This window comes from Maniola jurtina, chromosome 6 (assembly GCF_905333055.1).
Source record: "Maniola jurtina chromosome 6, ilManJurt1.1, whole genome shotgun sequence".
NCBI classification, from domain to species: domain Eukaryota; kingdom Metazoa; phylum Arthropoda; class Insecta; order Lepidoptera; family Nymphalidae; genus Maniola; species Maniola jurtina.
Window position 1 is genome coordinate 8982262 of NC_060034.1, and position 16112 is coordinate 8998373.

General features: G+C 39.1%; 1 protein-coding gene across 2 annotated transcripts in view; it reads right to left on the reverse strand.

Annotated features, from left to right (window-relative positions):
* Positions 1 to 16112, reverse strand: part of LOC123866102 (semaphorin-2A-like) — an 83627-nt gene that overhangs the window by 17552 nt on the left and 49963 nt on the right. For both annotated transcript variants that reach the window (XR_006796127.1, XM_045907459.1), the window contains exons 2-4: positions 7194 to 7281; positions 6454 to 6505; positions 5363 to 5533 (exon numbers count right to left, since the gene is read on the reverse strand). Coding sequence is in view for 1 of the 2 variants with exons in the window: in XM_045907459.1 (XP_045763415.1) it covers positions 5363 to 5533; positions 6454 to 6505; positions 7194 to 7281 (311 nt within the window). In the remaining variant the exon portion in view is untranslated. The remainder of the gene's footprint in view (positions 1 to 5362; positions 5534 to 6453; positions 6506 to 7193; positions 7282 to 16112) is intronic.

A 16112-nucleotide genomic window follows, 5' to 3' on the forward strand; every position in this document is an offset into this window, starting at 1 on the left:
CCAGGCGGGTTCCGGCGCTGATGCTAGTGCCGGGGAATCCCGCCCTCTGACGGTCTCGGCCGACAGGGGCTGCCCCTCGTATTCTGGGGAGGGCAACGTTTTGCTTAAGTGGGATAAACCATTTGCAAGGTCTGGCCTGCTACAACGCACGCCACCTAAAACAACAACGACACAGGCACGGACATGGACTGATACAGAACAAACGGAAACGGAGGACGGAATGTCTACAGGAGATGAAGGGGCGCAATGCAGGCGACCACCCTATGTAAGCCCCCTGACATTTTTCTCACCCATGGCAAGCACGCCAAAGAATAGAGATGGGAAAAGAAAAAAGTCACCAAAGAGTAATAAGGAGACAGAAAGTCTAGAGGAGAAGGAAGACCGACTTTTGGGTGAACTACACGGTAACATAGTAGCTGTAAACTCACTTGTGGATAGACAAGGGCCATACAAGAATACAGCCAATGAGATCAAGACGAAACTGCGAGAATTGCAAAAGCTGTGTGGACGAGTCATGGATATCAGAAGAATGAGAGTAGAAGAAAAAGGTGAAGAGACGGAGAACACCCCAAAAAGGGCAAAGAGACTTGCAGTTGTGGTAGAAGATAAAGGTACAAATACATCAACCGGAGGCGAGATGGATGGACTAGAATGGGATGATGATTTGGGTACGGAAACTGATTGGAAGGAAGTACAATCGAAAGGGAAACGACGACGCCAAAAAGAAAGAAAGAGGAGCAAAGGAATAGGAAGATACCCTGTGGAGACCAATCGGGTGCAGGACAAAGAAAAAGAGAAGAAGATCGAGAAAGATGTACCGACAAAGACAGGAAGGAATCGGGAAGAGGAAAAGACCCCAACTCAGACAGCTAAGAAGAAAGGAAAAAATAAGCTGGGGAAAAAGCCAACTGGTAGAAAACAGTTCGCAAAGCCCGAAGCACTGCTAGTTGAGGTAAAAGATCGTGACTATGCCAGCGTACTTAAAGAGGTAAAGTCGGGACTAGCAAGTGAAGAAGTAGTATTCTCAAAAGTAAGAAAGACCAGAAAGGGCGATATACTCCTTGAGCTAGAGAAAGGCCAAGATGGAAGCGCCTTGCAAATCAAAGAGAAAGTGGGGGAACTGTGCCCAAATTTAACGCTTAGAGCGTTAAAGGAGTCTGCTGATGTTATAATTAGGGGACTAGATGTCACAGTGGAAAAAGAAGAAGTGGAAGAGTCACTAAAACAAAAGGTGAAGGAGTTCCACATTAAGAGTTTTTGGGAGAACCGATACGGTATTAAGACAGCCCTAGTTGAGCTCCCGAAGGAGGAAGCTCAAAAACTTGCAGACCAGAAAAAGATAAAGATAGGATGGATGAGGGTCCCAATCAGGCTCGCAGTAGAAAGGAAAAGATGCTACAGGTGTCTTGAATACGGGCATATTTCAATGGGGTGCCCAGGCCAGGACCGAAGCAAAAAGTGTTACAACTGTGGCAACGAGGGACATAAGGCCATAGACTGTGAGAGGGAAACAGCATGCGCTATCTGTCTGGATAAAGGCCAGAGTAACACAAGACATCGAATGGGCTCTAAAAGTTGCCCGTCTTGGAAAGAAAAGGTGCCTGGCGGAAGGATCAAAGAGCCAAAAAACGGGGTTTAGGAGCAGGAAATGGTGCAATAGGCTCGCAGATAAAGGTCCTGCAAATAAACCTGGACAGAACGCGAGCTGCCCATGACCTGCTCGAAGTGACGGCGAAAGAATATAACATAGACGTAGCTATCGTGGCGGAGCCAAACAGAAAAATAGCGCAAGCCCGAGAGTGGGTAACTGACCGGAGAGGTGATGCAACTATAGTGGTGTACAATAAACAGACCCAAATAAAGGAAGTGGCTCGGGGAGATGGTTTCATTGCAGTAAACCTCTCAGGGCTCACGTTATATAGTTGCTACTTCTCACCAAACTCAAGCTTGGAGGAATTTGAGCATGATTTAAACGAGCTTTTCGAAAGTATTGTGTCACAACGTGGTGATATTCTAGTAGCCGGAGATTTTAACGCGGCGTCAAGAGTCTGGTCAAGCAAGGCTGAAAATGCTAGAGGACGCCATATTATGGAAATGCTTGCTAGTGTAGATATGGTAACGGTAAACGTGGGGGTTGCCCCGACATTTCAAAGAGGTGCAAAGAATTCCACGCCAGACATAACATTTGCTAGTTCAGGTCTGGCGCAGAGAATAACTGAATGGCAGGTCCTAGACGAGGATAGCCTTAGTGGTCACCGATACATAAAATTCCACATATCCCGGGATGAATGGAAACCGCCAAAGCAGCAGCGGGTAGGATGGAGACTGGATAAGTTAGACCAGAAAATACTGGAGACCGTCTTGAAGGAAAAGGAGATCAGCACACCTGAGGAGCTAGTGATGGCAACCACGAAAGCTTGTGATAGAGCAATGCCAAAAAAGGGGCTACCTAGGAAAACACCTGTTTACTGGTGGAATGCAGCGATAAAGCAAAAGAGAGATCAATGCACAAGACGCCGCAGAATATACACCCGTGAAAGACGGAAAAAGGCTAAGGAAGATTCAAAGGAGGATGAGACTAACGCAGAAAGTATTCAACAAATGAAAGAAGAGTATAAGACAGCGAAAATAGCTCTCCAACTTGCCATTACCAAGTCAAAGGCCGAGAAGTGGAAAGTGCTCTGCGACGAGGTAGACCAGGATACCTGGGGACTAGGGTACAGAATCGTCACGAAAAAACTGCGACAAACCCCACCTCAGTTGGACATGGACCTCATTAAATCTGTGGTCAGAGTCTTATTCCCATCTCACGGAAACTTCGGCCGGATTATGGCAGATGCCTCCGAAATGGCGGAATTAACAGAAGAAGAGATAAGAAAGGCAGCAGAAGGGCTTAAGCCAAAAAAGGCCCCAGGACCTGATCTTTTGTGTCCAGAGATCGTTAAATTAGCGGTGCAGATGATACCCGAGAAAATCAAAAGGGTAATGCAAATGTCCTTTGCCTCAGGAACATTTCCGGCAGCCTGGAAGATAGCGAGTCTGGTCTTACTTAGGAAGGCCAAAAAGCCAGCAGATGACCCAACAGGATACAGACCAGTCTGCCTGCTCGCCTGTTATGGCAAATTGATGGAGAGACTGCTTCTCAACAGGATTGAAAACCTACTGCCAGACCACGGCGGCCTCTCCGACCATCAATATGGCTTTAGACAGGGTCGGTCCACGCTCATGGCTGTAAGGAGAGTAACGGAAACCGCCATGAAGGCAAGGCAAGGCACAAAGAAAACCAGAAAGCTATGTGCGCTGATCTGCCTTGACGTGAGAAACGCTTTCAATTCAGCTTCGTGGAGGGAGATCCTTTTAGAGATACGGATGAGAGGTTTCCCAGGCTACATTCAAAACCTGCTTAGTAGCTACCTGGAGAACCGATACATTGAGGTGAAGGATAGTAAGGGTTTGGAGGAGAGGATCCAAGTTAGTAGCGGAGTTCCACAAGGATCCATACTTGGTCCAACACTGTGGAACATTCTATATGATGGCGTTTTCCAAATAACGCAGGAAGAAGGCATAGAACTGGTGGGGTTCGCTGATGATTTGGCTCTGTTAGTCGTGGCCAAAACTGAAGCTACCCTCATGACACGGGCAAACACAGCACTTGACCGAATAAACACATGGATGAAAGGAAGGCAGCTCTCCCTAGCGCCGGAAAAAACTGAAGCGATAGTGTTTAGTGGAAGGCGAAGGCTAAACCCCATTAATTTTTTGATCCAAGGTGCTAGAGTAACACCAAAAGAGCACATTAAATATTTGGGAATATGGCTGGATAAGAGTCTTAACTACAAAAAACATATAGAAGAGGTAGCTAATAAAGCCCAGAAGCTGACAGAGGCACTATACAGACTTATGCCTACAAAAGGAGGGCCTAGAGCGAGCAAGAGGAGGGTGTTGGCATCAGTGGCCCACTCCATAATTCTTTACGGGGCACCAATATTCAGGGAAGCTATGAAGGTGGAACTGTACAAGAAGAAATTGGAAGGAGTCCAAAGACGACTGGCTATAGGTATTTGTGGAGCATATCGAACAGTCTCCACTGAAGCCGTGCTGGTGATAGCTGGGCTTATCCCTATAGCGAAACTGGTAAGCGAACGCGCTAAGCTGTTCGATAGCAAGGAGCAAACACTTATAGAAGTGCGAGAGGACACCTTGAAGGAGTGGGCAAACGAATGGTCGGGAGCAGGAAAAGGGAGCTGGACCAGAGAACTCATCACCGACTTGAAAAAATGGCACACTAGGAAGCATGGGGAAGTAGACCGCTGGCTGACACAAGCGCTCAGCGGTCACGGGGTGTTTAACACCTACCTCTTCGCAATTGGGAAAGCACCGAGCGAAGGCTGCTACTTTTGTGGAGAGGAAGACACCCCGAGACACGCAATATTCGAATGCCCAGGTAGTGCCGACATAAGGGCAAAAGCGCTTCGATCGACCGACGCGGAGGACGTGAATGCCGGAAATCTTATGGCGCGCATGCTGTCGAGCGAAGACACCTGGCTAAGATATAGCCAAATGCTGAGGGCTACCATGATGCGAAGGGAGGAGAAAGAAAAAGAAGAAAAGAAGAAGATAGAGATCTAGGAGGTCAGCATGATGTAATGCCACGCAGTTCCGTGCTCACCTTTGCAGACATGGGGAGGTTATTTTAGTCCGTGCAAGTCGGACACACCCTGCCAGCAGGCAGATGTCCGTAGGGATTTTTTCCTCCCCCGAAGAAAAAAAAAAAAAAAAAAAAAAAGACCACCCACCTTTTATTATAGCAGCTGTGTATGGAACGTATCTAATTAGTTTTAGTCTTATAATTAATTATATTTTTATTTAATTTAACGGCAGAAACAGACTGGCAACACTCAACCCCACAACACGTCGTGTGACGCTTGTTAATTACTTTAAACATCGTAATACGAACATAATACGAAAAGACGTACTGACTAACTGACTGATTTATCAACGCACAGACTAAACTGCGGGTTAGAGGTTCGCTTTTTAATGTAGACCAGGAATTAGGTCGGATTTTTTGAAATACCTACAGCAGCGAAACCACGGACTGTCGCTAGTCACACTATCACACTAATATTATAAAGGCGAAAGTTTGTGTGTATGTGTGTGTGTGTTTATTTGTTACTTCTTCACGCAAAAACTACTTGACGGATTTGGCTGAGATTTGGAATGGAGATAGATAATATCCTGGATTAGCACATAGGCTACTTTTGATCCCGGAAAACCAAAGAGCTCCCACGGGATTTCAAAAAACCTAAATCCACGCGGACGAAGTCGTGGACATCAGCTAGTTAAGAATAATAATTTTACTCACATATACCACTAGGTCCTTTGGACTATGTGCATTTGTACCGCACACATACAGTCGGTCGCCATCTCCGAGTGGCTGCAGCACTCGGATGTGGTTTCTGCACTCAAACGGCTCTGATTTGCCTTTGCTTACACATCGAGCCACGTTGCTCGCTTCTAACAGCAACGCGTCTCTCTGCAACATAATCAGAATGTCACAAATTGTTACCTGTTACGTTAATCTCTAAGGGAATAATTAATTGTAGCTAGTATTTGTCCGTAATATGTTTACAAATACAAAATCAAAGCATATATATAATACAAACAAAAAGAGGGGCGTGTGACCTAATAATTATGATTACGCATATCAATCCATTGCGATTGTTAAGCAACGTTGACTCAAGTCAAGACGGGTGACCGGATTTGACCCTTTCGTTGCCCTACTATCATCATTATCATGGTCACTAACATCTGATAATAACTGTCCTTAAGAGTCCTTAAGAGTCTGATAGTCCTTAAGAGTCGAAATCTCGCTACTTAGTAGAGTTGAATACGAAAAGATTTGGAAAGCCACCACATTATTATCCCTAAAAAATTTCTGACACTGTGATTCATGGAAAGGGAAAACCCTCAGCAATGTAACGAGAGAAAGTAACTAATACTAAAATATTTACAAAATACTAATATATAAATAGGTACTTTAGTGCTGTATGAGTATATGGCAATTAGAAAGAATAACAGAACATGAAAATTTAAACGACCAAAGAAATGGCTTCCTTAATTGAACTGTTAAACAAAAAAGTATAATTTTCAAGAGCTTTTAAATGTAACAGAAGCTCAGCGTAACAAACGGTATTTCGGTGTTTTTTCGTAAAGTTACAAAATCACTTCAATTTATTTCAAGTTTTTATAAGGTTCACTTCCAAAGTACCCTAGGTTACACTAGGACATAAACTATTTAGGTATATATTTTATTGTTCAATAGACACATTTTAAAAACAAAAAAAAACAGTACTTCTAAAGAAATAGTCTAAATAATTGTGAAATCAATTTCACAATTATTAGAATGAAATTCTTACTAGTTTAAATCAGTAGAACAGTAAAAATCGTACCAACCTCACAGTGTGATTGACTTATATCAGTCATATTTAGTTTAAATATTCGATCCCTGTAAGAAAAGAAATAAGATCAAATCATGTAAAACTTAAGAACATTTCAATAAATCCAAAAATAAACCAAGATTTATGAAAACATCGAGACTATTTTTTTATATTTATACTATAAAGGGTTAAAATCTTAGGGCCGTGGGGTGAGGACCGGACGCTAAATCATTTTTGAATCTGTGGTCGTCTCATCTCACTGTCCGCAGGTGACTGGAAGCTATCAGTTACCTTGGCCAACATAATATCCACCTGGCCAACATAATATCAACATAATATGGTAGACGTAACGCCAGCATTCTGGGCAGGTGATAATGATGGATAACTGACATTATAATGTCTTTTGAGGAGTTCCGTCCTCCATCTCCGTTGGATGGTACTATTTACCGGGATAAAAAATATGTCCTGTATGATATCCTGTATCTTAAATCTAAAGTATTAGCTATAAATGTGTCAAATCGCATTCAAATCCGACAGACAGACACACAAACAGACGACACACAAACAGATAGACACCGACAAAAGTTTAAATAATAAAGCTTTCTCCAATTCTTATGTACAGTAATCGTTCAGTTAAAGTTTTAGATTTAATTTTTATATTGATTTTGGTAATTCCTGTAACTAGTGTAAAAGTGTAACTTGCATTTCTTTTTTAATTATAATAATCCAATAATAAAATATTGATTGAACACTTACATAGCACCGACATAAAGCGTATTTCTTTCTTCATTCATATAAAGAGTACGATAAAAAAGGTTGCCGCAAGAAAACTCCCGTATGTGATCTGTGAAAGAAAACTGTTATTAGTGACTCAGTTATTTTCACTGCTAATATAAACTCTAGGATTTGACAAATACAATAACGCTGCAGTTTGTACGAAAACAGGAATAATAATAATTAATATCTTATAGAATCTGAATAACTTAAATAAATCAAAAGTTGCAACATGGGTTGCAAAGACCGTTGTCGTAAAACAACTACACTCATCCAGGCCGCGATATCTAGAGGTTGATACAGGTTGAATTCCTACAGTTTTTACTGTGTATTTTTACTTATAAATAGCTAAGCACTGTGTGAATTTTGCTTAATCAGACTACATGCATTGATATAGACAGTTATGACTAATCTGAGGTATAAGAGTACGTGAGTTCACAAACGTAAATAAGTAACAAAAATCATTTAAAATAATAATAGTAGGTACAATAATTTTTTCGCACGAAACCCCACTAAAATACTGGGTAGTTGCAATTTCAACGGCTAATTATGTACCGGCTACAGGGCCTTATTGGCAGGACTACACGCAAAGTATCGTGACTTCGCGGCGCATACATAGGTATAATACACCGCTAGTTAAAACCGAATATCATATCCTTTTAAAAGTTGTGTCATTAATCGTGTTCAAATCGACGTTTTTATCGAAATCACTGTTGGTAGTTGCTGAAATGACCACTCTGTTTAATTGGTGTTGTTACAATAATTACGTTTTCAGTATAATATTAGAAAACCATACCTATTATATGACATTTTGGCCGCAGGAGAAGCTTAAACGCACTCTCCAGCGAAAAAAAGGCTTTACCTACTGTAGATTTATTTTATTTTAGGTAAGTATGTAATTATTACACCATACTAACATGACTTTTGTAAGCGCTATAATACTACGCCTAAACCAAATAATTATGTATATGTATACAAAAATAATATACAAATATGAATACTTAACAAATTAAAAACTGAAGCAATATTTTAGAGCTAATAGAATTAAGTATAAAGAAAAATAGGTAACTTCAATTTATTGGACAATTCTAATTTCAGCACGGCTGAAAATTCATGAATCTTTGAAATGATTTCAATGGATTTTTTCAGTCACAGCGCAGCGTAGAGTATAAATAAAACACATAATATTGCACTACAAAATATTTCGAAGAGCTCTCTACGGTATGAAAATCAGCCTGACATTCGTATCACAATTTGTGTCATAGAATAAACGTAGCTGTAGGCGATTACCGAGCTAATGAAGTCATTGTTTGAATACCTAACGAACTGTGTACAGCGATTTATACGAGCAGAAATCGGTACGTGTCGTGCATAACGCCTCTAATAAGAGCACATATTCGCCTTAAACACTTGCAGGATTCGGAATTTCAGAAAATTAGGTAAACGAATTGTAGAACAATTAAATATATGTCTCACAAGTAATTAGAGTTCAATCAATGATATTAAGCCATAGATATGTAACGTTCATATTAAATGGCGCATAAAATCCCTTCTTGCTGAAGAGTAAGAAAGAAGAAACAAAGCACACGAGAGCCAAATTTGTATGTAACATACTACTTCTTTTTTATTTTTCTATCATCCGGATGAAGTCAACAGCTATCGATTTCCAAGTAAATTAATTTGTAACGAACATGCAACACGATGGGGGTTAAAATTTAATTCTACAATAATGATGTACGTTCGCTGTGACGATCGCATTATGCTGATAACGTCGGTTGAATGAAATTCGCAACAAGTTCGACGAAACTGTGTGGAAGACAACTTTACTTTTATAACATACATTTATTTATCTTTTTAACCCCCGACCCAAAAAGAGGGGTGTTATAAGTTTGACGTGTGTAACTGTCTGTGGCATCGTAGCTCCTAAACGAATGAGCCGATTTAAATTTAGTTTTTTTTTTTGTTAGAAAGGCTTGATCGAGAGTGTTCTTAGCTATAATTGAAGAAAATCGGTTCAGCCGTTTGAAAGTTATCAGCTCTTTTCTAGTTTTCTTATAGAGGTTTTTGTGTCGCAGAGATTTAGAGGAGGATTACATTTATAGGATCAGTATGAATTTGGCTCTAAAGTCTACACGTGTCCAAAAAATATCGTTGTTATCTAGGTCACTTTTAAATTGTCAAAGATCCGAAGGATCAAGGACTGTACTGCTATCAGAGTACAGAGAGAGCCATTAACGTATTAGGGGTTGTGTATGTCCTCAATATTATGTCTCTCAAATTGGCTTCTGTGAATAAGAAGAGCAATCCTATATTTTGATATTCAGTAAATTAGCGCTTTTTATGTGCTTTTACTTAGTATTTTTGTTACTCAATGAACAATGCACAGTAGTTCAGTTTTCAATTAATTTTACTAGCACTGACTTTCCAGCTATCCAAAACACACGGGTAGGCAAAACATAATTCCATCAAGCGTACCAGAGTCCCTGGCGGTAGCGAGTATTTTTTTTAACAAATTGTTTAAAAACTTGAATGTTTCGAATGGGAACAGCGAACAATAGCGACAAGTGCTTTCCAGTTGAACTGGAATGTCTGAACATTCCAAAACGACAATGTACATGTTAGTCAACGTTATACTTGCTGCACACATGCCGCAGCTGTTTTAAAAACCTTATTTGTTTTGTTTCTCATTCGGTCCCGACTCGCAGGCCTTGCCACAATCCGGAATCCGAGTCAATTAACAACTCTATTTACCAACATTTTAGTTGAGTTTTTCTATACAAAAAAAATGTACGTTTTCAGCGGGCTGTAACATTCTTTTAATGCTGGTAATTTCACACTCTAAAACTTTATTGCGTTGTTAAAAAATATGTTTAGTCCCACACACCGAGTTGCGTATTTTCGGCAAACGTTGGTTTTTTTAATCAGCAATAGTGTTTCTCACAAAAATTTCGTTGTTCTTTATGCTTCGTGATCCTCATTGCTGAGGGATGGTCCCTACCACTATGAATAAACTGAAGGTGTCAAGCTTTGGTGGGCAGACCAAAGATTCGGATCTCTAACGTCGGTTACCCATTCAATTACTAACTTGTGTCAAAGATGCAACGCTCGGCATAATCAATTATTACCTATGCGCTGCCACAACTAAGAATAATTAATATTTTGTATACCTAAACATATAAAAATAAAATAATCTTAAAAAGTAAGTCAACATATTTGCAAAGATCTCAGGGTCGGCGACTTACAGAGGAAGTTGTCTGGATACACAAAAGAACAAAGTCGGAAAACGTTTAACCAGTGTTCCGTCCGAGGATTATTCCGACTTATTTTAAATCGCGATTTTTATTCATTTTCTATAATATTTGCTTGCACTTTCTTTTTTTACTTTTAATCTTCTTTGAATAATTTCTTTGGATAAAGCTTCGGCTAGTGAAAAGAATCATCCTTCGTATTACAGCTGCAAAAATAAAAACCTATTGACTAACTTAATAGGTATTTAACAAAAAAACATTAACAAAGTATTAAAACTTAAAAATGTTTATATGTTTTTTGCATGAAATAAACGTATTCTAGCAGGTAAAATATAAAATTAAATAAATAGGAAAATATATCGCAAGAGTTTTGAGCAAACAAAGCCAAAAAGATAACCTGTAAGTCAACGTCACTAGATTTTGTCGGGTGAAAACAAAAAGTATATTTTAACAAGTGGTCTTTTAGCTGTTGTTTTCGTGCAACCGGAGATAGGTCAGGAGATACCGGGAGAGTCTTCGCGTAAATCTAACCGAGTGGCCACTGCACTGGCTCCATAGATAGAAACTGCGGAGCGGAACTGCTCTGTGGTTCGCTTTTTCTTCCTTTTACAGCACTCACATTGATTTATTGTAACCAGACATTTGCGTCTTTTTAACGTCTCTCTGTACGGGTATCTTTATTTTGAGCGTCGCACAAACGCTTTCAATAAATAACATGTTTTATTCATTCTTTTGAAGTCCTTATTTTTTGACGCCAATTTAGATATTAAATTCTAGATAATATTTTATTAACTACACTTCACTACAGTCTCCATAAAAATCTTTCTACCAAGGTAATGCGATTACACCGAATACTTACAGCTTCACCTATAAATTCAACATTGCTAAGAACCTTTTTAGCTAGATTGTATTCCAGCTTGCATTCGTTCGTTCATTTTTCTTTATGCCTTCTCATATTTCGACGTTACTAATAAACAAAACTGTTGTACCTTTTATAACCCCCGACCCAAAAAGAGGGGCGTTATAAGTTTGACGTGTCTGTGGCATCGTAGCTCCTAAACGAATGAACAGATTTTAATTTAGTGTTTTTTTGTTTGAAAGGTGGCTTGATCGAGAGTGTTCTTAGCTATAATCGAAGAAAATCGGTTCAACCGTTTGAAAGTTATCAGCTCTTTTCTAGTTTTCTTATAGAGGTTTATGTGTTGGGGGTTTTTAAAATTTTGATTATAAACAAAGTGTTTACGCGTCGGCTTAGATTAATGCCCGTAGGTAATTCAATGAAAGCAAACGTCATATACTTATTTGAGTATTCTTATGCCTTTAACGATTTCAATTTTAAACCCAACATCAGAGATCAGCCATCAGATGAGTTTATCATCAAACTGAAAACGTTCATGAATATTAAACAAAGTAGTAATTTGAACTGCGATTGAAAACCAAAACTTGTAGGACTTAATTTTAGAGCAATCACTCTTTGTCAATCAAACCTCTTTCCATCTCTATTGAAATAAAATGTACTTACCTATGACTTACCTACTAAGTATTAACTACTCGTAGGAAAGAGATTATATGTTATACTCGATAATTTTAAAGATGCACTTACCTAATATTATAATAATTGTAGCAAATATAATAAAAAGAATTAAAATATTAATATTTATACCTTTATAGTAATAATTATCAACAGCAAAAAATTAACCTCAATCAGACAACTGGTTTTTCTTCTATGTGCCTCAAGGAGTAAGTCTAAGTATGCTTCAAGTGATTATCGCAGAACATCGAGCCAAAAGTTCACAACGAACTGGTGAAGCAAGTATTGTGATGAGTCCATACTATTACAATTGGACAAAATCCCGCTTCCCCCTTTCTAAAGATTGCTGCACTTATTATTGAACTCAAAAAAACCCCCGACACATAAACCTCTTATAAGAAAACTAGAAAAGAGCTGATAACTTTCAAACGGCTGAACCAATTTTCTTCGATTGTAGCTAAGAACACTGTCGATCAAACCACTTTTCAAACAAAAAAAAACTAAATTAAAATCGGTTCATTCGTTTAGGAGCTACGATGCCACAAACAGATACACAGATACACACGTCAAACTTATAACACCCTCTTTTTGGGTCGGGGGTTAAAACAAAAATGGCACTATCTAAAAATTGGTAGTTCTAAGTAGCAACTGCATCAGCTGTAAGTGAGTTGTAACTTTTACGGGCAGAAAACAGGTCATTTGTAATGATCTTGATTCTTGATAATTACCAAGACCTAAAAGGATCTCTCTATACCTTGTTGCTTTAAGCTCAATAATTAGGTATTGCTAAAGCTTTAAAGCTACGTTTAAAAAATAATAATTTTAATAGTCATATTAATTTTTTTTGGATAGGGTGACTTTTGATTTCAATGTGCGATATAGACCAATGTTCAATATCTACACACTCATATCATATGCTTACCTACAGACTGAACGATTCGATTATTATGATTGTTCCATTATCATTTCACCTAAGTCGTATCAACTTAGCGACGTGAGCTTTATCTATTAAGGAGATGTCTGTGCTTTTCAACTAATAGAATTTTTAATCAAGTTGCTTGCGGCGGCGCCACGGCACGAGCACGCCAGATTAATGTAATTGGACGACGCCGTCACAAAGGCAAATTGTAATCCCCCTCTTTCATTATATATGTCCGTAACACGGCGCCCAGATTGTGTGTCGTTTTTTATTCTATTTCACGTTTTCGTTAGCAACATTTCGCTAAAAAAATCTGATTTTACTACGGGGTCACCTTTGGATAAAGTTACTCTTTTGCAGCATCGTTTGACTTGTCCAGATATCAGATTAACTGCCTATCTTTCTGTCATCATTATCTTCTCAACGTCAGATCACAATGAGTACGGGTCTACTCTCAATTTGAGAAGGGTTTGGCCATAGTCCACCACGCTGGCCAAGTGTGGATTGACAGACTTCACACTGCACTTTGAGAACATTATGGCGTACTCTCAGGCATGCAGGTTTCGATGTTTTCCTTAACCGTTAAAGCAAGTGCATAACTCCAAAAAGTTATAAATGCCTGCCTAGGATTGAACCCTTGACCACCAATTAAGGCGCTGACGTATATTTTATCCCCGCCCACTATCTATCAGTCGATAAGTTACTTAGCAGCGTTGTTTTCTGTCAAAAAAGACGATACAATTTTGTAACAAAAAACAACGTCGCTAAGTCACTGACAGATTTCAGATAGGATTGATTATTAATTTTGGCCGTAAAAGATACTCGAAAACAGTGGCTGTCAATGTTGGGAGTTTCCCCTTAAATCGGCGGATTGCGGCACAGTCGTTAGGAGCTCGAAGTGTCGGGACAATTAAGTTGAAGCGGCGATTGTGAACGGTGCCAAAGCGGATGTAGGTCAGTGTACCGAGTGGGCCAGCACCGCTGAGGTGCCGGATCCGACGTGGAACCGTTCCGCCGATGCCACCCTGCCCACTTGGCAAGCTCTCGCTCATGATCACATGTAAATGTCTGTCATAATAATTGAGCTCAGTCAACAGCATTGTAAACAAGGGACGAGGCCTGCCAAAGTGTTCAAGAAGGTGTACTAGGTACGACAATTACAACTGAATCAATAGCAACGTTCGCGAATTAAATTTTAACTATCGCTAATGAGACAAATTATTATTCATAATCAATGACTTTCTAAGCATGGACACATCGTGGCATACAACACAAGAGCCCAAACATGGCACACGTTTCTAAATTCACCTTATGTAGCTTCAACTGCTCACATTCTATACCTAACTATATAACTGCTATACATTCCCGCTAACATTCAAGTCCTGTAAACTAACCTCACTGATTAAGCCGCAATGTAAATCGATTATTGCACTCGAAGCTGAATAAGGTGATTTTAGAAGCAAACTTGAACAAAAAATGGAATGGAGTAGTGTAGCACTATTAATTTTTGTTATTTCTTTGAGAGATTTTTCGTTTTTGTAAATATGAAACTATTATACTATATCTATACTATATACTATTCTGCTCGTGCTGATTCACTGACTGACTGACTGACTGACTGACTCATTTGATCACCTCTTCTGTAAAATTTTGTATGTTTTTTTTTACCGATGGTTTCGTATAGAGGACAAAAAATGATTCGGAGGAAAAATATGGATAGAGCTGATGATTGAGGATTTCGGTGAGGAGCACGGCCAGGGTATTGAAGATAGGTGGGGGGTGCTCGAACAAATGTCACTCAGAACTTCATCCAATTGACAGGGAGCTGAAAGGGGGATAAAACCAAAATGGCGGATTCAAGATGGGCCTTGAATCAAGATGGCCAAAGGCCTCCCACCAGCCAACCTAAACCAATTAAGAAAATCTCAATCGGCCCAGCCGGGAATCGAACCCGGGACCCTCGTCATACAAATCCACCGCGTTACCACTGCGCACTGGAGGTCGTCAAAAGATCTATCTATACATATAATAAAATTGTAGAAAAGTGGTGTCTGTACAATGGAAATATATAAAAAAAAGTAGCAGGGGTTGTTAATAATAACAACCCCTGCTACTTTTTTTTTATCGATGCCGAACCCGAAATTGTAATTAATTTTTTTTTTGTCTGTTTGTCTGTGTGTTTGTGCACGCTAATATCAGAAACGGCTTATTCGATTTAGATACGGTTGTCACTAATATATTGTAGTAAGCTTCACTTAACATTTAGTGTTTCTTTCATGTCAATCGGTTCATAAATAAAAAAGTTATGTCAATTTAAAGAATCACGGCGAACATTTTTAACGTACAGATACAGGCCTCGCGCCTGAGCGTCCGTGGCTATATAAAGCGCGCTGAGAGCTATTCCACGCGAACGAAGTCGCGGGCACAGCTAGTAATAAAATAAATGTGATACAATAATGGCCAATAGATTTTACATTGAACAAAAAAAAGCTACTCCACAGTTTTGTTTTTCCGACATTCGTGACGCGCCCTTCCATCTGTCTCTTTCCGATGTGCGTGAGAGAAAGGAATGGGAACATTGTAAATAATTTTAGATATTTCTAGTATTTTCAATGGTTTTACTAAATATTTTATACTTTTTCGCATGTTATCTTACGTAAATAAAATTAACTTACCGGTGGTAAGTCACACCATCTCTTTTCTGCGTCGTTAACGTATTATTTTGGCACTTTTTGATCGCGCATTTAGGCGTCTTGACAGCTTTGCAGTCAACATGCGACTAATGAAGAAAGTGTGCTTACACCGAGTATAAGCACACTTACTTGGTCCCTTGTTATGCGCGCCAGTGCGATGTCCTTGCTTAGAAAGTCATTGTTCATAATAAACTTTTAATGACCCTGTTACAATTTGGCAAAAGACCAAATAAATCGCCAATGTAGCTGTTCTTGAAATGATTTTATTACTATTAACGATTATATACACTATTGGTTATTTTTAGCAAATCTGAGTATTTCACAATAAATGTGTACACTGTACATGTTAGTGATTCTCTCAAATTGTTAGTTTTAGATTTAATCATAGTTTAATTTTCATCGTGTGTATCGATGGGGTTGGCATATAAGTTAAATTAAATTAAAAAAAAAAAACATTTTTTTTATATATTTTTAATACTGTTACATGTACCCTGTCATATTTATGTGAAA